This window comes from Sorex araneus, chromosome 1 (genome assembly GCF_027595985.1).
Source record: "Sorex araneus isolate mSorAra2 chromosome 1, mSorAra2.pri, whole genome shotgun sequence".
Lineage (NCBI taxonomy): Eukaryota > Metazoa > Chordata > Mammalia > Eulipotyphla > Soricidae > Sorex > Sorex araneus.
Window position 1 is genome coordinate 300,485,751 of NC_073302.1, and position 26,977 is coordinate 300,512,727.

The 26,977-nt window shown below is 60.3% G+C and overlaps 1 protein-coding gene across 1 annotated transcript; it reads right to left on the minus strand.

The window, feature by feature from the left end:
* Positions 1-1,131: 1,131 nt before the first annotated feature.
* On the minus strand, positions 1,132-15,438 carry C1H8orf74 (chromosome 1 C8orf74 homolog). The gene is made up of 4 exons (XM_004614751.2): positions 15,391-15,438; positions 14,010-14,202; positions 3,074-3,480; positions 1,132-1,371 (listed from the first exon to the last, which is right to left on the minus strand). Exons 1-4 carry the CDS (start codon positions 15,436-15,438, stop codon positions 1,132-1,134), a joined length of 888 nt encoding a protein of 295 aa, XP_004614808.1.
* Positions 15,439-26,977: the final 11,539 nt, after the last annotated feature.

A 26,977-nucleotide genomic window follows, 5' to 3' on the forward strand; every position in this document is an offset into this window, starting at 1 on the left:
GGTGTGACCCTGAGATCTCTGGGCACAGCCTGGAGACAGCATCACCTTCTGGACTAGGCGGTGTCAGGCAGTGATGACGCAGACCTGTGACTGACCCCTCCCAGGCACCCCTGGAATCCCCAGTGGGACCCTCCCCCGCCCTCTGTGCACTTTCTGGCGGGCCCCATGTGGTGAGCACCTCTTCTGCAGCCAGGCTGCTGGGCCATGCCTGTGCCCTGCGACAGGACCCTCACCTATGCTTCCTGGGCCCCCTGCCCAGCCGAGTCTGGTGCACTTGGCGGGGCACCAAGGACCCTTGATGGTGCAGTGGCTTGCGGCTGAATGTATCCCCCGATGAGGCTGGGGGAAAGGGTTGTCCCTGAGTCCTCGGCTGGTTGGTCCTCACCCTCTTCATCCTCCTCACGGGATTCAGCCTGGATATCAGAACTCCACACACTAGAGCCACTGTCAGGGAGAGACTTGCAGCTGACCCAGGCTTCATCCCCAGTACCACATAGGGTCCCCCGAGCCCTGCCGGGCGCAAGTCCCAAACACAGAGCCAGAAGTCAAGCTCGACCACCACAAACCAAGCCAAATCAAAAAATAAGAAGGCATAATTGGGCCAGAGAGATAGTCCAGGGCTTAAGGCGCTTGCCTTCCATCTTGTTGACCACAGAGTCACTTCCTGGCACCACACCTGGTGCCCCCAGGGACAGCCAGGGTGAGCCTGGAGAACAGCTGGGCCTCACCTCAGTGACCCGGTCAGTCATTCACTCCCCTCCACTGCACGTTCCTTGCTTCTGAAACTAGCTCCTCTTCCCACCCTCCTGGCTGGGGTCAGGCGAGTCCTTGGGGCCAGGTTCACAGTGCAGGGGCTTGCCCTGGAGTGGCCGCAGAAGGCCAGTGGTGGCTCTCCTCACTGCCCAGGAATCAGACTCGGCCAGATGTGGCCTTTTCCCGCTACCCTGGGGCTGACCACTGCCTCGGGTGTCCGGGTGGCGACGGGGCTTCCAGTAGGAAGGATGAGACGGGCCAGTGCGTGTGGTCAGCTTTGATGGCGGCCAGGCACTGAGCCAGCTCCGTTGCCCCCTCCCAGTTGCGCCTGCCCCCAGCCTCGCTGGCCCAGCCGACTGCGCGTGGACGCGGGACCGTCTACTTCTTGCCTTTGTTCTGCTTGCCCCGCTTTGGGGCTCTGCTCAGCTTCAGAGGCAGGTCGGGGCTGTGCTGGCTGGGGATTAGGAGCAGGCTGGGCACGGGCTCGTTGAGACTCAGGATTTTCTTCTGCAGCCTCAGGTCCAGGATCTCGAAGGTGACCTGGATCTCCTGCTCCAGAAGCTGCTTCAGATGCTCTACCTGCACGTGAATGGCCTCGCTGACCAGGGTCTTGAGGTCCTGGAGTGGGGAGAGGGGGGCGCTGAGCCGAGGCGGAAGGTGAGGGCGATGAGCAGACAGACAGTCCCGTTCTCTATCAACCCGCCCCGCCCCCCGCTCTGGCCCCCAGTCTATGATGGGGCTTGGGCCCCCTGGAACGCTGTACAGTTGAGCCCTTCCTCCCCAGAGGACTGCCCCGGCCTCCCTCCTCGCCCCCTGGACCCTTTCCTGCCACTTTGGGGTTCCAGAAACTGCTTCCGTCCTTCTCCCCCGCTGGACATTGACTATTGGGGTGCAGCATTTATAACTAATCTACTTCTGGGCCTTAAACCAGCTGCTGCTGACCCACTTTCTGGCCAACGCAGGTTCCATTTGGAGATTTTTCCACCCCCATTTTCGGGCACTCATGCCTCTAGGCTTCCCCAGGGCAGCCGTATTGGAGGGCACAGGAAATTGCTGATCCAGTGCCCGGGTGCCCACAAATGAGCCGCAGAAGGCTGGAAACTCTGTCCTGTGGCTGTGCTCTCTCCACGGCCACCAGAGCCCTGACCTCGTCCTCGGACCTCTGCCCCTCCCGGTCCTCAAGCCAGCGCCAAACAGCTGGAGGGACTTGCTCGTCTTGATGTTCTTTTTTTCTGTGGTGGTGGAGGGGTGGGCATTGGACCACACTAGCAATGCTCAGGAGTTGCTCCTGACTCTACACTCAGAGATTGCTCCTGGCAGTTCTCGGTGGTCTCTGCACTCCACACAACAGGACACTGATCCCCAACAGCAAGGGGCGCTTCCAGGCCTGGGCGCCCTCCTGTCCCTTTTTTGGGACCCGTCACCAGCCAGTGTGGGATGCCGGGGATCAAGCCCGGGCAGGTGCATGCCAGGCCAGCGCCCTCCTGCTGTGTTACCTCCGGGCCCTCCTTAGAGAGCTCATCAGTCAGCCTGAAAGTGCCACACCAAGTCTGACGTTTGTCCCAGATATGCTCTGGCTTTACTCATCTGACGATGAGCTCCTTAAAATCTACGTGGTGGGGGGAGGGGTGTGTGTGTCAGGGGTCATTGTCCCAGAGGTGGCGGCATGCTTGACTCTATCACCTGCCCTCAGCTCAGATCCCCCGGGGCACTCCCCAGGAGCATGCAGTAGCCCGCCCCCCCCAGAGGCACTGATCGCAGTAATGGGGCCTGGGGAGGGAGTGTGGGAGGGCTATGGGGGTGCGCAGGGGCTGCTCATGGTGTGTCCTGGGGGTGTCCCTCAGGGTACCTGGCAGTGCTCTGTGGTGTTGCCTTCTGCCTTTCAGGCTCAGGCACTGGCCTTCTGGGCCCGTCTCTGACTCATTTCTGCTCCAGCCGTGAGTCATCGTCTGCCCACCTCATCATCATGTCCACCACCGTCCCCAAACCTGGCTTCCTCCCTCCTCTCCTCTGCGCTCCGCAGGATGGGACACTGGACGCTTCCAGGCACCCTCCTGCCCCTTTTCTGGGACCCATCACCAGCCAGGGTCTCAGGGAAAGAAACACGGACTTGGGGTTCAGCCTGCTGGCTTCAGTCCAGATGCTAAGTCCAACTTGATGACCGTGGGTGAGGGTCCACTTCCCAGGGGGACAGGAGTGCTGCCTATGTGGGGGCTTCCCGGAAGGTGTAGGTAGAGTCTGAGGGCATCCAGCCACGAGTTCTGGCACAAGCCCACCCGGGCTCCGGTCAGGGAAGGGCTGGCACGAGGGGAGAGCCCACCTCTGAGCAGAGCCGCTGGCCCGGGTGCTGCGCCAGTTCCCCGGAGAAGATCTTCCGCAGCAGCTGCTCCTTCTCCAGCTTCAGCATCTCCTGCTGCACCAGCACGTCTGCCCGCTTCTGCAGCTCGGCTAGCGCCAGCTCGGCCAGGCGCTGCTCGTGCTGCCACATGGCTAGCTCGGTGCCCTGCGCCAGGGCCAGGGGCTGGGGCGGCGCGCACACCTCCACCTGCTCCACGCTCAGGTTCACATCCTGGGCCTGGCTCAGGACGTACTGGTAGAGATTGTAGTGGCGGATGTAAGTGTTGTGGGCGTAATCGCACAGGGCCAGCAGGTGGCTCGTGCCGAACTGGCCTTGGTAGTCCTGGAGCTTCTTCCCCAGAAGCGTCAGAGCCTCGGTGATGGGGTGGCCTGTGGGCACAAGGGGACCAGCTGGGGGGCGAACAGGACCAGAGCAGAGCAGGCCCCAGGGCTGATGGAGTTGGGCACGGACCCAGGCCTGTCTACCACCACTCTGCCCCCCTTTCAGAGCTGGTGAACGCCTCAAGCCTTCCTCTCCACAGCAGCTCAGAAGCATAGTCGCTGCCATCGCTTAAGTTTATCCCGTCTTGCTTGTTCTGTCACCGGCATTACGTGAATTTTGTCTTTTAATTCTAATTGGAAGGAAAGGTTGTTTTGTTTTGTTTTGTTTTTGGATCTTTGGGTCACACCCGATGATGCTCAGGGGTTACTCCTGGCTCTGCAGCTCTGCACTCAGGAATGATTCCTGGTGGTGCTCAGGGGACCATATGGGATGCTGTGAATGGAACCTGGGTTGGCTGTTTGCAAGGCAAACACCCTCCCCGCTGTACTATCGCTCTGAACCCCGGAGCCTTTTCAGATTCAGATCCTTTGGGAAGGGTCCATCCTTCCTTCCTTCCTCCCTCCCTTCCTCCCTCCCTCCCTCCCTCCCTTCCTTCCTTCCTTCCTTCCTTCCTTCCTTCCTTCCTTCCTTCCTTCCTTCCTTCCTTCCTTCCTTCCTTCCTTCTTCCCTCCCTCCCTCCCTTCCTTCCTTCCTTCCTTCTTCCCTCCCTCCCTCCCTCCCTCTCTTCCTCCCTTCCTTCCTTCCTTCCTTCCTTCCTTCCTTCCTTCCTTCCTTCCTTCCTTCCTTCCTTCCTTCCTTCCTTCCTTCTTTCCTTCCTTCCTTCCTTCCTTCCTTCCTTCCTTCCTTCCTTCCTTCCTTCCTTCCTTCCTTCTTCCCTCCCTCCCTCTCTTCCTCCCTCCCTTCCTTCCTTCCTTCCTTCCTTCCTTCCTTCCTTCCTTCCTTCCTTCCTTCCTTCTTTCCTTCCTTCCTTCCTTCCTTCCTTCCTTCCTTCCATCTTGCCTTCCTGCCTTCCTTCCTCCATCTTTCTCTATCCACCATTATTCCTTTCATCCACCCATCCACCATCCTTCCACCCGTCTGTCCACTCAGGATCAATATGCCCCTCTGTCCCCGGGTGTTTATGGATTCCCTGCTCAGTACCAGCCTTGCTGGGTTAAGGCTTCAAGTGCTCCCAGATGAGGCCCACAGCAGCTGTGGCTGTCACGGGTCAGGAGCAGAGCTGAGAGGGGGCGTGCTTGGCCGAGGGCAGGGAGCCTGCTGGGTGCCAGGTCTCTGAGGCAGAGGCGGGCCTTTCAGATGAGCCAGAGCGAGGGCAGAGGTAGAGGACAAGCGCACAGCGGGATGGGAACGAGGCAGGATTCGCTGCCATTGGCCCAGAGAAGGGCGGGTGGGAGCAGGGGGCTGTGGCCGGCTGCAGAGGGGAGATGCAGCCTAAGAGAGGGTGGGTGGAGGAGCAGCTGTGAGCACTGGGCTCAGAGCTGGAGCTCAGGGTCCCGCTGGAGCCCCGTCTGCACCCTGTGCCGTGGAGGCGGAACATGTACGCGCGTGGTTTCCCCGCCGCAGTGCTATGCCCAGAAATAGTCGCATCTACCGGTCTCAGAACTTGGCGGTGATGTGCCTGGGGGCCAGTGACCGGGCTTGCCAGCGAGCAGCGCGGGGTGGTGCTCTGTCCCAGACGCCCAAGCTTCCAGCAGGGCTCAAGTCTGAGGACCCCTGACTGGTCTTCGACAACTCCCCAGTCCCCCTGCAGTGACACCCATGATTTTTTAAAATTTGGGGACCACACCCGGCGATGCTCAGGGGCTCCTCCTGGCTCTGCACTCAGGAATGATGCCTGACGGTGCTCAGGGGACCATCTGGGATGCTGGAGATCGAACCCGGGTCAGCCACGTGCAAGGGGAATGCCCTTCCCACTGTACAGCCGCTCCAGCCTGCACCTGTGACTTTGCATGCTTTCTCCCTTGGGGGAGCATCGCCCCCTGGGTGTTGCCGTGTGGGTTGGTCTGGAGGGGCTTTGGGTGAGGTGGTTGGTCTGGGAGGTGTGTGTGGGGGTGTGAGGCAGCCTCCCTAGGTGTGGAGACCAGGGGTCAGTTACTGACCATGGAGGCTGGACTCCAGGCTGGGGGTGGAGGGTGGGGCAACTGTGTGGATTGAGGATGGGGGTTCCCAGAGCTGGCAGATCACGGAGCCGGGACTCGGGCTGTCCATGTGCCAGGTGGCCCCACACAGAGCCAGGACTGAATTGGGATGTGGGGCCCAGACCGGACGCCCACCTGAGCTCTGCAAGTGCTCCTGGGGGCTGTCACTCACAGGGACCCTGTAGGCCAGACTTTGGGGTCTGGTCCCCAGAACCCCCTTTCTCGGCCTCTCGCTGAAGGGAGAAGGATGACTCGGGCAGGGGACAGTCTCCCACTTGCTCCGGCCCCCGTGCAAGGGAATGACCTCATTTGTGTTGTTTCTGGGAATTTCCTCAAGCTGCCCCAGGCCCTTAGGCCCCTAGGCCAGCACCTGCACTGCCTGGAGCATGGGGGAGGGGCAGCACCCAGACCTGGCCTTCCAGAATCGGGGTGGAAAGGCACCGGGCTGGCCCGGGGGAGCTGGCACCAGCAGTCCCCCAAATCCAGGTAGCTCCAACTGGGTGGGTGCCAAGGGGACCCCTGACAAACCGGTTTGACACCAGGGGATAAACCTGGTCAAGCTTCTGGGGAGCTACTGGGAGCGCTTCTGGAATGTTCCTGGGTCTCCGCAGGACATGGCCTGACCCCAGAGGCTGGAGGGACGCAGTCTGGCCCCTCCTGGTCTTTCCACGGGTCCCTTGGCCTCGTGGCGATGGGTGAGGTCTGGTCCCAGACTGGGGTGTGTTGCGGGCTGACGGGTCCTGGTTACAAAGACCAGAGGTCAAGGAAGGTCACTCCCAGAGGCCCAGCCATGCTTGGCGCCTCCGCATCTCCGCCCCCGGTCACCAGTTCCTCAGAAGCAGAAACCTCCAAGAACAGCCTGGTTGGCCAGCCTCCAGGGATCTTTCCAGAAAGCTCCTGAAAGGTGGATGCTCTGGGTCGCCCACAATACCTTGCTGCCCGCCGCACTGGGTGTTCATGACCTACATCGCCAGCCCCTGGGGGCTGTGGAGCAGTGTCTGTCTCAGGGACACGGGGGCACTCAGGCTTTCGGAGCGTCTGCGGGCCAGGCCCCCAGTCCAAGGCTGGCGCCTGTAGCCCATGAAACGTGTGGGGGTGAAGCTGAGTCGGAGGGACCAATGAGCTCCGCACCTTTGGGGGGGGCCTTTCCAGCTCAATTTTCAATGGGAAGGGATGAGGGGATAGCCCAGCGGGAAGGGACGTGGACAGCCCAGCGGGAAGGGACGGGGGTGGGAGCAGCCCAGCGGGAAGCTGTGTGTGAGCTAAGGCTGCTGTGGACTGGCCAGGTCAGTTCAGCGTTGTGTGGAGAGAAAGGCTGCCCCGTAGCAAGCGGGTCCTCCGGAGTCTGCCCTCACCTGCACGCTGGGCTGGAGTCAGCTACCAGGAACCTTCGACAAGGCCGAGGGGGCTGGCGTGGCTGGGACATGTCCCTGCTTTGGGAATGCTGAGGTTCACCCGGAGCGTCCCGGCTGGCTCAGATGATGGGGGTATGGATTGCCCCTTCTCCTATCTGCTGGGGTCTCTGTCTAAAGACAAATCAAGGGCCCTGCTGAAGGGGAACCCTAGGGTCGTAGAGAGTTGCTAATGCCTTTACTGTCCACGCCCCAGGGCACCAGGACAGGGCGGGGCAGGGGTTTGGACCGGTGTCCTCCCACCCGCCTACCTCGCAGACCCTCCACCAACACTAGACACTCAGAGCTCTGGCAGGAGGGACTTCCTGGGGGCCTGGACCCCAGTTCAATGCTGACGCTGCCTTTGGCCCCTCTCTGGACCTCTGTGGCTTCAGGGTGGAGTTCAGTGGTGGCATCAACCCACTGCCCACAATTTTTGTGACCATTAAATCATGGAGTGGGGAGATCTCCACTGAGCACATTATGGCTGCCAGGAGGGTGCGCTTGCACCTCCATTCCCTGACATGAGGCCTGGAGGCTGGTGGAGGGAGGTGCTTTGAGAGGGGGTCCCAGGGCAGCAGGGGGGCTCAGTCTTGCAGCATGAGGAAAGTGGCTCTGGAACAATCTGTGGCGATGGTGACAGAGTTTACACGGCTGGCCTCTTGGGTCCTTCTGGGAGTGGGGTATTTTCCACAGAGTAGACAGTGCCCTCAACCACATTCGGGATGCTCTGGGGCCTCCAGCCTGGTCCTTGTCCTCCCAGGGGTGCAAACGAGAAGTGATGCTCACTCTGCCCCAGGAAAGTCCACTCCCTCCTGCCCTGCTCTCGTGCCCATCGATGGAGTCTCCGAGGCTCCTGGTGCGCCCGCTGCCCACTGGAGGTGGGACAAGGCTCAGACACACCAGCTGGCAGGTCGGCCAGAACGCACCCGTGCCCCGGGGCCGTTGCCCGCCATGGCTGGGATCCCAGGTGTGGGCTGTGAGTAAGTGCCGTGACCCAGTTAGGCACCTGTGCCCAGGGACCGCCCGCCAGAGACGGCCTCTCCCTGCGCTCCAGCTGCCTCGGGCGCTCTGGGCTTCCAGCCTCTCAGCCTCCAGATGCCCAGGGCAGAGCCTTGGGGGAGCACGGTGAGGGGGACATGCGTAGGCCCTGCCCTCAGACGGGCATGGGCGCGGAGCAGGACGCGGCTGGCATCTGGGCCCAGTGAGCTCAGATCTCCAGGGCTCACTCCTTCCCGAGAGGGGCGAGACTCTGAGGCTGGCAGGGTGCTCGCCGGGGCGGTGTGTCTGGGTCTCTGGCCTGATTCCCGGCCTGCCGGGGAGGGAGGGTCTCTCCAGGGCCCTCCCTCACATTCTGGCACAAGCCCTGAAGCCCCTGCACGTGGGGAGCCCTGAAACTCCCGGGCCTCACACTGGGACTCGACCAGGTGAGAGTCTTGGAGGAGGTGATGAAGGAGGTGTGGGTGCAGGGAGGTGACTTGCGACCTCGAACTCCGCCCTCGGCTCCCACGGGCTGCTGGTGCAGCTGCCTGACCCAGACAGAGATGTCACGGAAACGCAGAGGGTGAAGCAGATGAGACCGCGTGGGGATTTCCTCATGCCGTCTTTTTTTTTGCGGGGGCGGGGGAGAGAAGGGTGTGGGGTAGCACCCGAAGGTGCTCAGGGCTCAAGGAACCATATTTGGTGCTGGGGGAGAATTCAGGGCTGGCTGCACGCAGACAAGCACCTTCCCCTCCCCACTGTGGTCCCATATTTCTGTAGGAGGAAAGGGTGTCCAGGAGGGCACAAGGGACCCCAAGTTAGGTGGACGGGAAGACGGCAGCGCATCTGGGAGGAGCTGCCTAGCGCTGGGGTTGGGGGTAGCAGCCGAGCTGACCCCTGTGCTTGGGAAGCATCTCAACACCCACAACAACCATTTCCCCCAGAAACACTCTCCCAAGACCTCCCAGACAGCGATTCTGGAAACTTCCACCATCCACCTGTAAAGAGGCTGCCCCTATCCAGGATGTCGGTCCATGGAGAGGGGTGTCAGGCTTAGGCTGGGCGAGACCTCGCTTTCCACTTAGCTGGGGGTGGGTGTGGGGGGATCAAGTGGGGTGGCTGCCACGGTGATATTTCCTGGAGAAGCAGGAGTGGAACCAGCACTGGGACACACCCCACAGTGTCCCTGGCCTCCATGCGGCTCCAGGGATAGTCACCCCAGCCCCAGGGTGTGGGGGCCAGGCTTGAAGGTCACAAAACTGGGGTTGCTGGAGGTGAGGGAGCCCTGCGACACCCCTACCCTCACACCCTCAAGCCTGAGGTCAGTCAGAGACGGGGCCAAGGTCTCTGGGACACCTCAATCCCTGTAGTTCCCTGACCCAGAAGAGACTCGGCCCCCCCCCACTGCCCAGTGCCCTGCGCTGCTCCCTCTGGTCTCCCAGAGCCCTTGGGAGTGGTCTGAAAACTGCCTGCTTCCTGCTCTCAGACTTCCCCGTGTTCAGTAGGACACCTCTCTTAACTTGGCACAGTGGACAGGGGCTGCCCAGGACCTTCCAGAGGCTGGCATCTATTAATAATATTTTTAATTCAATCATTCATTTATTTCTATATTCATCTATTAATTAATCCATGCCCCCATTCAATCATTCATCTATTCATTCATTCATCTACTCATCCATCTATTCATTGATTCATGTATGTCCAACATCTATTCCTTTGTTTATTCACCCATCCACCCATTGTTTATCCATTTGTTTGTCCTTTCATTTGTCTGTTCCTCCACTCATCCATCCATCCAGTCATTCATCTATCCATTAATTTATCTGTGTATTCAACCATCCACTTGTTTATCCTTCCATTCATCCATCCATCCACCCATCCATCCACCATCCATCATCCATCCACCTACCCATCCACCCAGCATTCATCTAACATCCATAATCCATCTATCATCCACCCATCATCCACCATCCATCATCCATCTACCCACCATCCATTCATCCATCCATCCATCCACCTATCATCCATCTTCATCCATCCACCATTATCCAGCTACCCATCATCCATCTATCATTCATCCATTCATTATCCATCATCCACCATCCATCCACCCAGAATCCATCATCATCCATCCACTATCATCCATCCACCATCCATCCACCTACCCATCCATCAATCTATCCATCCATCCATCCATCCATCCATCCATCCATCCATCCGTCCATCCGTCTATCCATCCTCCATCATCCATCATCCATCCACCATTATTATCCCTCCACCATCCATCCATATGGCCCCTTGCCTGGAAGAGACTGCACTTGGCTTTGAGTTCTGTGGCACTCTGGACTTCCCTGCAGTGGCTTCTGTTTTCAGCATGTTGACTTTGACTTACACTCACAGGGGCCACCTTTACACTCCTACTTGATGTCTGGACCAGCTGTTAGGTTTGAGATGATGGCGAGGTGAGAAGGATCTTGGAAGCTGGGCAGCCCAGAACTGTGATTGAAATGTGCCAGAAAGACTGTAGAGTGGTTAGGGCGCACGCCTGGCTTGTGACTCATCCCGGTTTGATCCCTAGCACCACGTTCCCCACCGCCACCCTCCTCAGCATCACAGGCACTGCCGCCCTGGCCTCAGTATCGCTGGCACTGCCTCCCTGGCCTCAGCGACCCCCACATGGCAGGCCTGGTAGGCTGCATCCTTCGGCCCTGGCATTGAACTGCCAGCCCAATTGGCAGACAGGGCGGATTTGTTGGGATGACTGGGATGCATTCCCAGGCAGAATGGGGTAATGTTGTGTGACAGTGGCCTGTTGGCTCACGGTGAATCCAGATAACCTTCATCTCATGAGTATCCATCTTAAAGGTGCTAGTAGGTTGTAGAAAGAGGAGCATCACCATCAGGAAAGGGGAGATGATAAAATCCCAGATAGTCTCACTGATCAAGCCATGAATTGTGTTGTTTGGATCTGAGTGCTGTTTTTTGTCACAATAGCCAGAGAAAGGCCACAAGAAAGGTCATTCCTGTTGGGGAGGTGGGGGTGAGGAAAGTGTAGAATCTATTAAAGGGCTGTTATCCATAGCACACATGAAACACAGAGACAATACCAGGTCAGGGAGATTGTACAGTGGGGCGGGCACTTGCTGTGCAAGCAAGCGAGCACACTTTCATCCCCAGGACCCCATACGGTCCCTCAAGCCCACCAGGGGTGATCTCTGAGTATAAAGCCTCAAGTAAGTCTGGGTGTGATCCAAAAATCAAAAAGCAAAGTGAAGAAACTGGAAAATGGGTACAGAACTCAATGGATACTGCAGAGGATGTCATGATGGTGAGGAGGCAAATGGCAAGTTTCTGTACTTTCAGAGAAAAGAAAATGAAAACACACACGCTGTCACACACACACGTAGTCAGACACACACACACTCAAACACTCACATACATACTCTCATATATTCATAGATATTTACATTCACCCATATACCCATACATGCATTCACTCACATACTCAACACACTTGCACTCACATACATACACAACTCACACACATATGCACATACTCATACACACACAAGCTCACATACACATACACACCCTCACACACATACATAAACGTAGTCACACGTGCATACATATTCTCACACACTCATGCACATGCACACACACATACACATGCACACACATTCACACACATGCACACACATGCATACACACTCACACATAAGCACACACATACTCACACACAAGCGCACACATACTCACACACATGCACACTTATACTCACACACTCACACACATGCACATATATACACACATGCACATACACATACACATGCACACCCACATACACACACACTTACCACTCAGCCCCCTTCCCAGCAGTGAGTTCCCACGTGGCCGTCACGGTAGGGCAGTCGGGCGCTCGGCCCCTGTGGGCCAGGGTGGCGAGTGGTGGCAGCAAGCCTCTGACCAGCCCTGTGCACTGCCCGTGGGAGCCCGTGGTCCCTCCCCATCACAGCAGGATGCTCTGGAGCTACACACGCGTGTCTTCGCAAAAACCTACAGGGAAGGTCGGTGCCGCTTTCATGCTCGTTATCAGGCAGTGCGCGGGCTCAGGCACTGGCAACCACGCAGCGGGAAGACGGGGGACCCAGGCGAGCACTCTGGGGCGAGAACCGTGTTTGGGGGTCCAGCCGATGACTCCTGGAAAGGCAAGCATGCCAACAGGATGGGCGAGGGCACCTGGAGCACCGAGAGGGCCTTAGGGACACGACCACACAGGAGGGTGCGTCGCCACAGCTTCTGCGTGACTTTGCTGTGACTCTCTAACGGCCCTAGAAGGAAGAGCCCGGGAGGAAACACGGTGACTGCTGCCGCTGCACAGGGGAGCAAAGAGGAAGCGCCCCAGGTATGAGGGCCACGACCCACCAGCAGGTGGGACGGCATTGGCGAAGACCCTCTGCGTGGCGGACGAGCCTACAGGCATGAAAAGGCCACGAGTGAGATGGGAGGAGTTACTTGCAGGCCGTGTGCTTGGTTCGAGGCTGGCATCCAGAGCGTTAGAGAAGCCCAGTGGCAAACCCCACCTGGCCCAATGAGCAGACGGGCAGGGGGCAGTAGGGGCACGGTCAGCTGGTGTGTGACGCGGCTGAGCTTCCCTATTCTCACGGACGTGCCTGCCCAGAGGCTGCGGGAGAGAGGGCAGTTGGCAGAGGGCAGGAAGCGGGCAGGAGGTGCTCCTTTCCTGTTGGCGATGATGCCAGCCGCCTGGGAAAGTGTGGCGGGCTCTTCCGAAATGAAAACCAGCCCCAGAGCCGCATCCAGTGGCCCCGCTCAGGGTCTGTGTCTACAGGAAGTGACCTCACGACCGGGGCACTCTCACACCCCTGCGTTGCAGCCTGCGGGGAGCAGCTCTTTCTCCACTGATGGGTGAGTGGAAGACAGTGGCCAGGGTGCCTGCCCTGTGGACATGTGCATGGCTGTGGGCGTTCTGTGCTCAGCAAGAGAAGCCAAAGAGACCGGGCAGCCTCAACGCAGAATCTAAAGAGCGTGGAAGGGGCGGGCAGAGGGGCTAAGACACGCTCTGCTCGGTGGACACACGTGACAGGCTGTGGTGCAGTTCCCCCTGAGCAGAGGCAAGGTCGGGCACTGCACAGGCAGAAGGGCGTCGAGGCCCTGACGACTCCTTCTCTGGCCCATCCCCTCGTGACCACTAGCTCGCCCCCAGTCTCCACCCGGGGCTCCCCTGTGACACCCTTGGGGGACAGATGGGGTCCGACGCGTGTCCGTGCCCCAGCATCTCTCCATGAGCCATGTCCACACCTGCATCCAGGGTTTCTGTGCTTGGCGCTGACAGGAAGGAACCGTGTCCCTCAGGGGATGTTTCCTGTCCCGTCCATCTGGGACACACTCACGGATTTAGGCAGGCACCTGCCTGATCTTCCCGGGCCCCTTGGTTCTCAGGGTGTCCTCTCCATTGGTCGCCGAGGCCCAGGGCTGTGCCCGCCAGGCCCTTTCCCTGCCAAGGGAACCCCTTGCCTTTGCTTCAGCCCTTGAAAGTACAAACAGCCGAGTTGGCCAAGACTCGCCCTCCCGGGGCCCTGAGGTGGCCACTCGGGTTACTCTGCCTATGGCCACTCGAGTGCCTCTGCACTCGGCCCCGGGAGGGGGATGTGGACACTTGTCCTCGTGCTGTGGAGGGGACGCCGGGGCTGTGGTTTCGGGGAGAGCTGGGACCCGCAGAGACCTCCCTCCCGAAGCTCAGCCCGACTCCCCCATGTCCTCGCACGCATGGACGAACCCTGATAGGACACTGCCCTCAGCCCGGGGTGCCTGGGAGGGACCCCTCTGACTTTGTTGTTGTTATTTTGTTTTTTGGGGTTACACCTGGCCGTGCTCAGGGCAGGGTCCTGGCAGGTTCTGGAGACCCATTGCAGTGCCAGGGATGGAACGTGGGTCAGGCTGCGGGAGGCATTCACCCGCACCCCTGGCTCTCGCTGTTCCCTCTGCCCCCACCCCCGAGCTGGCATGGAGGCCAGCGCCAGCCGCCTGCGCCCCGGCACCCCGTACCTCTGGTTTCCCTGAGCAGCTCTTCAGTGAACCTGACGACCATGGGCACCTGCGTCCACGGGAAGCCCTTGCCCACGGCGAAGATGATGCTGTCGTAGAGGAGGTCAAGCAGGATGTCCGCGCGTGCCTCCTCCTGCTCGCGGGGCGCCTCCCACTGCAGCAGCCTGCGCAGGTGCTCCCGCCCTTCCGGCTTCTGCAGGGGTGGGGGGAATGCTGAGGCCAAGGGTCGGGCCAGCTCCCTGGAGAAAGCCCTCACCGGCCACTGGGGAGTGACTGGGCACAGGGCACGGGGCCGGGTCGGCGAGCTTGGCTCACTCCCCTACTCCCCGCTGGAGTCGGCACCTACCTCCCTTGAGGCTCACCAGTCCCACACAGCTTCAACAGATCCTGCAAGGAGGGCGACCCCTGCCCGTCCCCCTAAATGGGAGTGGGAAGTGGGCTTCCTTCTCAGCGCTGAGCTGCCCAGAGACGCCGACTACCTGGGGACTCCGTGTGGGAGCAGAAAGGGACATGCCCTGCTTGGGGGCACTGGGGGGCTGTGTGTGTGTGTGTGTATGTGTGTGTAGTGCTGGGGGCCACTCCTAGCAGTGCTCAGTGGTGCTTAGGGGACCGTGTCGTGCCCAGGGTTGAACCCGCCTCCTCCTGCAGAACCTGAGCTCTGCCCCATTTTGACTTAACTACAGACAAGGACCATTTTGCTGGAGAAGCATCTGGAACTTCCAGAAGGTTCTCCCAGATGCACAGCAGGTGTGGGAAGAGGAGACTGTGGGGAGGGCTAAGAAGAGGCACAAAGGGTCTTGGTGTGTGCTCCTGTGTGCGGGACCCTTGTCCTTCCCTGCACTGTTTGGGAGGGGGAGGGGAGGCCTGGCCTTTGCTCGGTGACTCTGGGTTTCAAGCTGGTCTGTCCCCGACACCCCACTGGTGACCCAGTTCTAGAAGGCAAGTCGGACCCTCATCACGCCACAGTTTCTCCCTCCTCCAGCCCACCCGCCCCTGCTCCCTTGCCCTCTCCAAACATGCAGACACACGGCCACACACAGAGCCACATGGACTTTTCTGTTCTCACACACATGTGCACACATATGTGCACAGATCCACTGATATAGCCACACATGCACACATACTGGGTCTCACATGCATGCACATATGTGCACACAACACCCACATAAAGCTGCAAGTGCATACATGTGCACGGATGTGGGGCTCACATGCACACATGCATAGGGTCTTACACACGTGCACACCAATCCATAAATCTGGTCACATGTGGACAGACACAGGGTCTCACGCATGCACACACATGTATATCAGGCCTCATGGTGGTCCCCTGGAAACTATCTGTCTCCCCAGCCTGGAGGTGCAGTCTGCACAGTGTCTTCACCTCAAGTTGAAAGATTTCTTTCACACCCTGGGGTGTCAGGAGTGCCATGGCCCCAACGGTGAGTCCCGAAGAACTGGACAGCACTGACCAGAGGCCCCGAGCCTGAGCTGGGCCTGCGGGCTTTGTGACATCATGCTCCCTGGCCAGCTCCTTCCTCTGTGCTGTCCCCTGGTGCTCAGCCCTGTCCCTCTCCCTCCTGCTCACACCTTCCTGCGATCACCTGCCCCCAGGTTCCTCCACCCCAGCCCCACCCTCCTCCCATCCTCAGGGCACCCTTCTCTGCCCCTTGCCCAGAGTATTGAACCTGGGCCTTGAACCCAGACTGGTTATATGCAAGGCAAATGCCCTACCCACTGCACTATCTCTCTGGCCCGGACCTTCCTTTCTTAGGCTGAGTAATATTCCACGGCATGGAGAGGCCCTGTGTGGTCTGTGAGCTCAGCTCGGGCGCTTTCACCTTTGGGCTCTGAGAATCAGGCAGCTATGAACAAAGGAGACCAACTCTGCAGGGTGGAAAGGCCCCTCCCAGCCCCAGCCCGATGCCGCTGTCCTTTGAACCTTCTCTCTGGACGTGGTGGCTTCAGGTGGCCACGAGGGCTCAGCTAAGGCTGTGAGGATGAGGACAGAAACTTCTAGTCGGAGCTAAGGATGAAATAAACTTAGGTTTAAGGATCAAGGGATGACATGGCTGATAAAGAAAAGGCCAACAGCCCCGAAGGTCACCTCTCCTTGACTCTTTGGTTCTCTGTGGTTAAGTGGAATCTACCAGAAACAGAGTGTGAGCACTGAGTGTGAATCCCAGCTAGACCCAAGGGGGCTCCCAGGATGGTTCCCGAGGGTGGGGCCGAGGAACAGGAAGTGCCTGGGAGCCTTTAAATCCCTCCTGCCCCATGAGCAGGAGGAGAGCAATGGTTCTAGAAGGTTGTGTGTCCTCCTGGGGTCCTTGGAGCGGGGAATTCCCATCATCCCCTGCTCCTGATGTGAGACTTTGTGAGACTTTTCTTCCTTTGGGCTATTTGTTGCCTAGACAGGGGGGAGCCCAGGGTCTTTAGTTTTTAGGGCTTTGGGGAACAGAGGAGAGCATCCCATCCTCTGAGTCTGTGGCTGGGAGGGGTGCTTTCATTTTATTGTTTTATCTTGTTTGGGGCGTTGGGGGCCCGACCTCACACCTCACACAGGACAAGGCTGTGTTCTGCCCTGAGCTGCCTCTCAGCCCTGGAGGGTGTCTGAGTGAGGGGAGACCCTGGCAGAGACTGTGTGTGGACTTGGCGACCCTGATTCTGCCTGGTCTTGCTGGGAGTGGCACTTTCCCGCGCACTCAGTCTCAAACCTTCCCGGCCTCCCGTGCAGGGCTGAGTGGTCCGGGACGTCTTTCCGGAGAGGATCTCTGGGCTTTGGAAAGACCACGGGCTGTTTGTCCCCTTCTCTCTTCTGGCTGGGAGTGCAGAGGCGATTGCAGAGCACCTGCAGCCTCATTGCAAGCATGAGAGCCAGAATCCCAGGCAGAATTCCTATCGAGAGCCACGGCCTGCTACACTGGACACTGACCATGAGCTCTGCACTTTGGGGGCTGTGAGAGAAGCAGCCCCCCAGGGCCCAGCTGGCGGGAGCTGCTGCTGTTTACTTGGGTTTCGAGCTCCGGGTTCTGCATGCAGTGCTCTGGCTCCTGGAAGCTCCTGCTGGGTCACATGAGGCCATGGACGGGCCGGGCCGGGACTGTGCTTCATGGGAGTGAGCGTTTTGCCAGAGCCAGGAAGGGGAGGCGCTAGCTTCAGGATATCGCCCTGTCACCCAGCGAGCCACACGCCCTGCGTCCTGTCCCGGCCAGCGAGAAAGTGACCGTCAGTCGTCGTCGTCGGAGACTTCCAGGGCGGGGCGGGGGTGGGGGAGGCCCAGGGGATGGGCCCCTGGGACCACCCTAGGCCTGCTGGGCATGGGGTCAGCTGACCTGGTGAGGCCCGACTGCTGCCCGCATCACCCTCGCCTGCCCTCAAAGACGGTTGTGTGTGTGGAGTCGGGGTGCCGCTACTGGCGCGAGGTGCCCAGCTGGCCCGGAAGCCTCCGTGTGGCTCCGACGGCCCTTTCCTCCCGGCTGCTCCCTTTCCTGCTCTGTCCAGAGGCTCTTCTCAGAAGCTGCGTGGCCAGCGCGGTCCACGTCATGGCCCGGCTGTTTCCCGGCCACGCTCCTCCCCGAACCCCTTCCTCTGCCCGTCCCGTCCTGCGTCACTTTCCAGCAGGCTCGGCGGCCCTGGCACTGCCCCCTCACAGGGCATGGTGCCCGCCGGACTGGGCATTGTGGAGGCCGGGACAGATGAGCGAGCATTGGTCCAGCGAAGATGCTCCAGCCGAGATGGGGGATGGGAGGGAGGAGTGGACAGTCCTTGGGGAAGGGGGAGGGGGAGGGGGCGGGGGATGGGAGGGAGGAGTGGACAGTCCTTGGGAAAGGGGGAGGGGGAGAGGGGTGGGTTGGGGCCTGGGGGTGAGGGCAGATGCCTGGGATAGAGCAGGGTGCTCTGAGGGGCAGAAGCCGAGGTGGCATCAGTGAGTCTGGGCATGAGGCCAGGACTGCCCCTCCGTGCGACTACCCAAGTGTCCCCGTGTCCCGGGCCCATCTGCCCCTCTACAGGGACCTGCCAAGGTCTCTGCCCCCTTTCCCCAACCCTCGCCGTGTGGGGCAGGGAGCGGGTGCCATCTCTTCAGTGAGACTCTTACTCTTTCCCACTTCACCCCCTGCTGCCTGCTCAGCAGCCCTGCGCCCCCGACCTGGGCCTGCTCTGGCCCCTGCTGGCCCACCCCCTGTGCTGCCCTGGGCCCTGGAGACCAGTCAGTCAAACATGCAGTCACAGATTCCCTTCCTTTCCCTTTCCTTCTCTCTCCTTCCCGGCCCCACCCCCCCTCCCATCCCTCTTCCCTCCCCTCCCCTTCTTCCTCTTCCAGCCCCTTCCCTTTCCTCCCCCTCCTTGTCCTCCCCTCCCCTTCCCTCCTCCTCCCTGTCCTCCCATCCCTCCTCTCCCCTTCCCTCCCTCTCCCTTCCCTTTCCCCCTCCTTTCCCTTCCTCTCCTCCCTGTCCTCCCCTTCTTCCTCTCCCCTTCCGTCCCCTCCCTTTCCTTTACCTCCTCCCTGTCCTCCCCCTTCCTCCTCTCCTCATCCCTTCCCACCCTTACCTTCCTCCTCCTCTCCTCTCCTTCTTTCCTTCCCTCCTCCTCCCTCCCCTCCCCCTCCGTTCCCCTTCCCTTCCCTCCCCTCCTCTTCCTTCACCTTCCCTTCCCTCCTATTCTCCCTCCCCTCCCCTGCTCTACCTCTCCTCCCTTCCCTTCCCTCCCCTCCCCTACCTCCACTCCCCTCTTTTTCTTTTTTGCCACACCCAGTAGTGCTCAGGCCTTAGTCCTGGCTTTCTGCTCAGGAGTCATTCCTGGTGGGGCTCAGGGACCCTCTGGGATGCTGGGGGTCAGCCTAGTTTGGATTAGAGACTACAGCACCCGCCTTGACCTTGCACTCTCTCTAGTCCCTTCAGAGAGCGTGTCGTGTGTGCCTCTGTCCCTGTAGAACTCACCGGCACCTTCTCCGAGGTGCCCAGACACCTCCAGCAGGGCCACTGGGAGCCGGGGGACAGCCGGTGTGTGGTGGGGGGAGCCACCAGCCTTAAGGTGGGCTTCAGACCCAGCTTCCTTCGTATTTGCTATTGTTTGGGGGTCGTCCCAGGTGGGGTCTGGGAGACCTGGGTCCCCCCTGGCGATGTATGGCCCACTGGGCTTTCAGTTCCACGCAAAGAGCCAGGGCTGTGGTGCCAGGGACCCTGGGGGAGGCCGCGCCCATGGGTGCTGCTGGGAACTGAACTCGGGCAGGCCAGGCAAGTACCACGCCCTGCGTCTCCTGACCATCTTGGCCACTGTCCCTGCTGTCTCCTGGCCAGTGACCCCCACTGGCCACTGTCTCTGCGTCTCCTGCCATCTCCGGCCCAGCTCCCTTCTTAGACCACGAAGTTTCGGCTGTTGAACCCCGTGACCCCGGGCATCCTGGATACAGTGACAAGGGAGGCCCCGTTCCCGTCATGCTTATGGGTGTGGTCCCGGGTCCTCCTCCCTTGTGTCAGCCCCCCACGGAGGTGCTCTGTCCCCTCTGCTCCCCATAAGGACCTGGAAGCCATCCTGTCCCACCTCCCCCTGGAGAGGCCCCGTGTCTCCTGGTGCCACCATCAGCCTGGCACACCGGTAAGGGGCTCCCATCCCTGTGCCCGAGGGCCCTGAGCTGTGGAATGTAGCGGCTGATGGCACTGAGCCAGCCGAGGGGGGCTGTGCCGGCAGGTTGCTGGTGCGATGGGTCTTTGGTCTGTGACGATGCTCTGGATGCTTCTGGAAGCTTCTGGAAGGGATGAACATTCCAGGAGGAGGCCGAGTCCAGGCGGCTTGTGTGAAAATGGGGTGGGTGGGGACTTGTACGGGAGGCAGAAGCCTCCTGAAGTGAACCCCATCATTCACAGGCCCCAGCACACCTCTTGCATCATAAATATGGGCGCCCCCTACCCCCCAGTACTCCTGTTTCAGTCTCGGGCCCCTGCAGGGTCTGTAATGAACAATCTTGGAGCGCAAGCCCTGAGACAAGCCGTGTAACCCTCTAGACCTGCTTCCCCCGAACAGTGCTCATGGCAGGCCAGCCCAGTGTGTACTCAGGCAGGGTGGGGCACCCTGAGGGGTGTCCGGGGCCCCAGAGGCCCGCCCCTGAATGTCGGCGGTGGCTGGAGGGGTCCAGACCTGGCCCGGGGGTCCCAGGACAGGTGAGACTGAGGTGTGTGTGCCTGGGTCCAGCTTCCTTTCAGCAGAGCTCCTGGCTCTGGGTGGTCACTGGGCAACTGGGCAGTGCTGGCACGGCCAGCCTGGTGCCCGTGGGCCTCAGGGGTGGTGGGTCAGGCTCAGCCACAGCGCTGGCAGCTCGGGCACGTGGCGAGAAGCCTCTGCCTTCCTATCCATCTGGCCCAGGGAGGTGGATGTGGGCTGGGGCAGGCAGTGGACATGGGGTGGTGGGGGGGAACGCGCAGGGCCTCGGTCAGTCCAGTGTGACACGGCTGCGGCCTGTGTTCTGGGCTCTGCGGCTCCTGCCCAGCTGTACCCACCAAGGCGGTTTCCTGGGAGGAATCACCACAGAGGCCTCGTGGCCATGACCATTGGGGACAGCACGAAGCTTCCCCTGAGTGGGACAGCACAGACCGATGGCGAGACCTTCCCTGCTCATGGCAGCCGTGGTCCCTGCTTACACACGGCATCGCCAGACACTGACCCTGGGTCTGGGGTCTGGCTGGTGGGAGGGGGCAGGGCCGTGGTTCTCAGCCCTTTGGCGCAATATCACCGGCTCATGTGCACGCGTGTGTTCATGTGTGGGCACACAGGCACCCTTAGATGTATGTGTGCACTTGTGGATGTGGACATGTGCCAGGGTGATTGTGCATGCACGCATGTGGGCATGTGTACATATGTGTGTCCATGCACACGTGTGTCCTTGTGTGCATGCCTGTGTGTGCAAGCATGGTTGCACACTGGAAGGTGTGCTGGTGTAGAGAGATAAAGGAAAGCCCCCCTGGAGAGTTGGGGTGTCCTTGGCCTTGGGTCATGGGAAAGCTGGGGAGTTCTGGGGGAGCCCAGAGGAAGCCCCTTCCCTCCCCCCCTGGGGCCCGGCTGGCGGCTCCCGGCAGCTGCTCTGCTCAAGTCAATAACCCGGTGCCTGAACCTTCCCCACAGAGCGATTTTCCAATCCCTTCATCGTCTTGGTGATTTTCCTCTGAAGTGCCTCCAGGAGCCGATGTCATCGGATAAGTATGTCGTATAAATTAGGCCCTAAATCAGTCTGTCAACAGAGCATCTTGAGCAAGCGCCTGGCTGGCAGGCGGAGCTGGGCTGGGCCTCCCCGTGCTGGGCCGAGTCACGGTCGGTCCCACCACGGGTCTTGGCGACCCAGTGGACAACCCCCTCAGGGGTGTTTCAGGGAACCCCCCCCCACCCCAGTTCCTATGCGAGCTCTTGGGGCAGGCCTGGGTGTGGTGGAGCTGGGCCCAGGTGGAGACAGACCAGGGGGCCCTTGCAGGGGCCGGGGTGGGGGGGCTCCGTGTGAGCAGCGCCCGACGTCATGCTCAACATCGGCATGTGGAGGGCGGGGGCGGGGGAGCCCTGGGGTCCGCCCTCCATGACATCACAAGAAGCCTCGTCCATCCCCAAACTCATTCCTGGGACCTCCTGGGGTCTCAGTCCCCATTGTCCCCACTGTGGCCCAGCTGCAGGGAATATGAGTCTCTTGGTTGGCAGTGGCCAGGCTGGGCTTCCGGTCTGGACTCAGGGACCAGACTCGAGCTCCGAGGTTTACAGTTGGGGTCTGGGGTCTGCATCATCTTTTTAATTTTCTATTTATTTATTTATTTTATAAAGAATGGGCTGTTTTCTGATGGAGGGATCCTTTTTATGGGAGGGGGCACACCTGGCAGTGCTCAGGTCTGACTCCTGGCTCTGTGCTCAGGAATCAGTCCTGGCAGTGTTTGGGGGAGCCCGAGGCAGTGCTGAGGATGGAACCCGGGCCGGCCAGCCTCGTGCTAGGAAAACGTGCCATCCGCTGTGCTATCGCTCTGGACTCTGATTTGGGTCCTTTTGTTTGTCTTTGGGTTCACACCCAGCGGTGCTGAGGGGACACTCCTGGCATTGCTCACGAGGCCTCGGGGTACTGGAGCTGAGCCCAGGCCTCCGGCATGCAAAGCCAGCTCTCAAGCCCCTGGGCCTCTGGGGTCACAGGGTGGGAACCTGGGAGGTCCATGCGGGTCACGGTGACGCCGAGGCGCAGGACTGGGCCCCACCTGAGTTGGGAGCTGGCGTCTCTGACGGTTCCGAGCGAGGCTCGGGTGAGTGGCTTCACATGTGCCTCGGACACAGTGAGAAGGGCACAGACTCTCGTGCAGCAGTTACTGGCTGACTCTCCCCACCAGCCCTAGCCACCTGCCTATAACATGAAGATAATCACGGTGATTTTGATGTCGGTTTGAGGCGGCCCTGAGTCTTACTCTCAGAAGTTGCCCAAACCTCAATTTCCTCACCCATGACGTGTCAGTGGGGCCCCAGTCCGTGTGCCAGCCCTGGCCCATGGCAGCCGGTTATTCTGGACGAGGACATGCAAGTCTGTCTCCTTTAACGTCCAGTGGCTGCTGCCCTGGGCCCTGCTGGCCCCTCTGTGGTTGGCTGTCTGTTGGCCACTGTCCTTGGCCACAAGACACGGGATTCCCAGCTACAAGTGGTTCTGAGGAAAGGGCGTTGTCGTCCTCTTGAACAGAAGTCCAGAGGCAGGGGGTGGAACTCAAGGATGTGCCCCCCTGGAGATCCTCACATTCTTGAGGTTTTCTTCTCCTGGTCACATGGTGGCTGCCATGGCACCAACCATCACAAGGCAAAAGCAGGAAGAGCTCAGGCCTGCCTGACCCACCATCCTTCTGCTGGAGGAAACAAAGTGAAAAGACTTTCCTGGGAAGCCTCGGATGGGCTCCGGTCATGTCACATGCCCTGTGACAAAGGAAACGGGATTACGAAATCGGCTTAGATGGTTGATATTAAACCTTGTGGCCTGGGAGAGGCCCTGGGCTCGCCCTGTGCCCACGCAGGCCTCTGTCAACACTGGAGAAGGTGTAGGAAAGGGGTGACACCAGCGGGTCCCAGTGTCCCCTTAATAATCGGCTCCCGGGCTGGACAGAGGGCGCTGTGGGCAGTGCACTTACCTTGCACGGTACTGACCCAACTCGGTCTCTGACCTCGCACCACGTAAGGCCGCCGACCTCTCTCCCTCTCAGGGGCTGCTCCCGAGCACAGAGCCAGGAGCAGCCCCGAGTAACACCAGGCCCCCACGAAGAACAAAACAAAACAAGAGCATTGGCACCCTGGATCCCTGTGGAGGGGCTGTGTTGGGTGCCTGGAAACGCAAGAAGACAAACAGGTCTCGGGAAAGGCAAAGCCTGCTGCCTCCCCGGATTGAGGACGGAGCCGCGTCCCCCATGGGCACCCTGCCCACTGGCCCGCTGCTCCCTGGCGGGGGCGGGGGGGGGAAGAAAGTGCCCTGTGCCCACCTCCAGCCTCTCCAGGGTCAGTGCTCTCCTAGCTGGGCATCTGCACCTGTCAAGGTGGGCGCGTCCCCCCCACCCCCCGTCTGCAGGGCTCATGGCTGTGAGGCAGCTGGGGGAGGAGAGATTCGGGTGGAGGCTGGAGGTGGCCTGGGGGTGGGGAGGGGCTTGTCCCTGTGCTGTTCCTCTGTGCCCAGGAGCCGACGTGTCCGAGTCAGGCCCCTCAGTGAGGATCAGGGTCTCGGTGCTGACCTGGGGTGGACTGGTCAGTGGAACGAACTCAGGCTGGGCTGTGACGGTTGCTCTGTCCTGGGGAGAAGGGCCGGCTCCTGCTCCCCCTCCCCCTGCTGGACAGGAGCAGGGGGGGGAGAGGAGCTCAGGTCAGGCCCCTGCATCCCTCCCTCACTCTTCCCGGCATCTTCAGAGTGAGCCTGAGAAGAGGTGGGTGGGCGGGAGGGCAGGTGGGGGGCGGGCAGGCAGCCTCATTCTGCTGGACAGGACGGGGCATCCATTCACGGGCCCCTCCAGCTCCCCTGGACACAGCCTGTTGTGTTGCTCCCTACCAGGATGCGGGGTGGCCCCAGGCGGGGGCCGGGCTCAGGACGCCCAAGGGAGGACACTCGCTCGCTCTTTCCGGGGGGTGCTGGCAGGGCCCCGAGTCCTCACAGCCACGGAGACAGCCCCAGGCTTCCTGCACTGGCCCGGGCACTGCCCCCGGTGCCCCTGCCAGCTCGGGGAGCTCCCCGGGGCAGGACGGGGCTGGCCCTTCTCCGGACCCAGCCCGGTCTCCTGGCAGCGCGGCCCCCGCTGACAGACGCTGGCAGGTTCTGCGCCTCCGGGCCCGCCTCCAGCAGGACCCCAGCTGCGCCCGTTCCTACTGCTCTCGCTGTGTCATTCCGTGTCTGTAACATTCCAGACGCTTCCATTCTCCAGATTTCCATGGATCTCTCAACACGGCCCGGGAGCGGGCTCCTGGCGCACCCACCTGCGCAGGTGAGGGGTGGCCGGCGGGCGCGCTGGCGGCGGAGGGCGACCTCCTCCTGCCATGGGATCTGCTTCCCTCTCCAGGAGGGGCAGACCGTGGTCTCCAGAGACCCCGGGACCGCGCTCCCCGCTGCGCCCCGGGTGCAGGCCCTGCTGAGACCCCCACACTGCCCCCGCCTCTGCTTTCAGCCGGGGAGCTGCTGTGTGGCCTTGAAATTCAGGTTGACGTGGGCCCAGCTGTGCTCCCTAGCCCAAAGCCGTGCAGGAAACAAGGCAGGCCCCTCCCTCGGCCCCACTGCGGAAGCGCCTCCCGCCCGCCCCGCCTCTGCGCAGCTGCCCCCCCTACCCGGTTCAGTTTCTGAGTTTTAATTTGATTTTTAGGTGATACCCACTGGTGCTCAGGGCTGACTCCTGACTCTGTGCTCAGGGCTCACTCCTGGCTCTGTGCTCAGGGCTGACTCCTGGCTCTGTGCTCAGGGCTAACTTCTGGCTCTGTGCTCAGGGCTGACTCTTGGCTCTGTGCTCAGGGCTGACTCCTAGCTCTGTGCTCAGGGCTCACTCCTGGCTCTGTGCTCAGGGCTCACTCCTGGCTCTGTGCTTAAGGGTCACTCCTGGCTCTGTGCTTAAGGGTCACTCCTGGCTCTGTGCTCGGGGCTCACTCCTGGCAGGGCTGAGGGAGCCATGTGTGGTGCCAGGGATTGTGTTCAAGGTGCCCTCCCATCTCTCAGGCCCCTGCTCCCTGTTGTCTGTGCTGTGAGAGAGTCATGGGGATGTCAGGGGCATGCGTCCCTGGTGCGTGCAGGTCTCTCCTCACAGAGGGAAGCCGCCCATGCCCCGACCTCATGCTCTGGAGGACGAGGCTGCCCAGCCTCTGGCTACTTCCTAGAGAGCTGCTGCTAACACATGCAGGTTGTGTGTGAACTTGGTCACATGCATGTGAACTTGGTCACATGTGTGTGAACTCTGTCACATAGGTGTGAGCCCAGTGGCGTGTGTCTGGAGCTGATGCCCTCCCTTAGTGGTGCGGAATGGGGCTGTTGCACCTCCAGCTCATGGCTCTGGCAGTTGGAGTTTTGTGTCACATGCATTTCCCTGTGGCACCGATGCTGTGACACTGATGCCTTCTTTGCAGCTGCTGGGCAATCTCCACATCTCATCCTCCACAGATCTGCTATGTCTTTTCCCATTTTCCATTGAAATCTCTGTTCCCTGTTAGTCACCAAAGTTGTTCCATATTTGGTGTGTGTGGGGGTTAATTGGGGTCCACATATTTTGGGTGACTTCCAGCCCTCACACTTTGCAGTCTGGAGTGAGAGTGTCCAGAAGGGAGCACCGACAGGGCAGTTGAGGTTTGCTCTGCCCAGCAGGAGAGGATAGGCCGAGGCAAAAGGAGAAGTGAGTCTGGGGTAAGCTGGACACCCTCAAAGCACCCAGCAAAGTGGGTGTCTTCATTAGTGACTGAAAACTGTGTGAGTGACTGAGGAAGTGACTGAGTGACTGAGAGAGTAAGTGAGTGAATGACTGAGTGAGTGACTGAATGACAGTGGCTGAGCAAGTGAGTGAGTGAGTGGATGAGTAAGTGACCAAGAGAACAATTGTCTGAGGAAGTGACTGAGTGACTGAGAGTAACTGAGTTACTGACTGACTTAGTGAGTGAGTGACTGAGAGAATAACTGATTGAGTGACTGAATGATTGAGAGTGACAAAGAGTGATTGATTGAGTGACTGAATGAGAGTGACTGAGTGAATGAGTGACTGAGTGAATGAATGATTGAGTGACTGAGTGAATGAGAGTGAGTGACGGAGTGATTGACTGGTGAGTGATTGAGTGACTGAATGACTGAGTGCGTGACAGAGAGCGATTGGTTGAGTGACTGAGAGTGATTGACTGAGTGAATGAGTGACTGAGTGAGTGAGAGACTGACTGAGTGAGTGGAGGCAGAGACGTCTGGCCGCCCTGCATGATGCCCTGGAGCTCAGCTAGCCCTCCTGCTCACCTTCCCTTCTCCTGGAGTGGGGGCCCGATGGCAGGGACCTGCAGCCCTGGAGCCCGGGGCATCACCACCACCTGGGATGAAAGGTCGCCGCAACAGGAAGCCTTGCCGTGCTCATCCACTACATTTCCTCCCTTTGTCTAGGCCTGGTAAACAAGTCTGTCCCGGCACCGCTGCCTCCAGTGCCCAGCGGCAGGAGGGCACAGCCGGGCTGTCCTGCTGCGCTGCAGGTCGGGCCTCCACACTGGGCTGCACCCCCTCCAGGTCCTGGCCTGGACAGGGCCGACCTCTCCGCACAGCTCCCGAGTGGCCTGGCCTCAGGATGAAGACAAAACGCAAACCTCTGTGGGGGCGCCTTGAGGGGAGGTCTGGGGCCTGGAGTCGTCCCAGGAGGAGAGGAGGGGGTCTCTTGGGGCCACAGCAGGGTATGGCAAGTTGAACCTTCCAGTCACACCAGTCACATCTCTGGGCTCCAACTCGGAGGGACCGGGGCAGAGTGCCGGTGTGACACCCCTCAGGCCTGTCACAG

What these genes read in the sequence shown, in the direction of transcription:
- C1H8orf74 (XM_004614751.2), bottom strand. Translation starts at nt 15,438, where the DNA reads ATGGCACTCCTGACACCCCAGGGTGTGAAAGAAATCTTTCAACTTGAG. An exon ending in AAGAAATCTTTCAACTTGAG is followed by an intron (nt 14,203 to 15,390) that starts GTGAAGACACTG and finishes CCACCCCTGCAG; the next exon opens with AAGCCGGAAGGGCGGGAGCA. An exon ending in GCTGCTCAGGGAAACCAGAG is followed by an intron (nt 3,481 to 14,009) that starts GTACGGGGTGCC and finishes TTGTGCCCACAG; the next exon opens with GCCACCCCATCACCGAGGCT.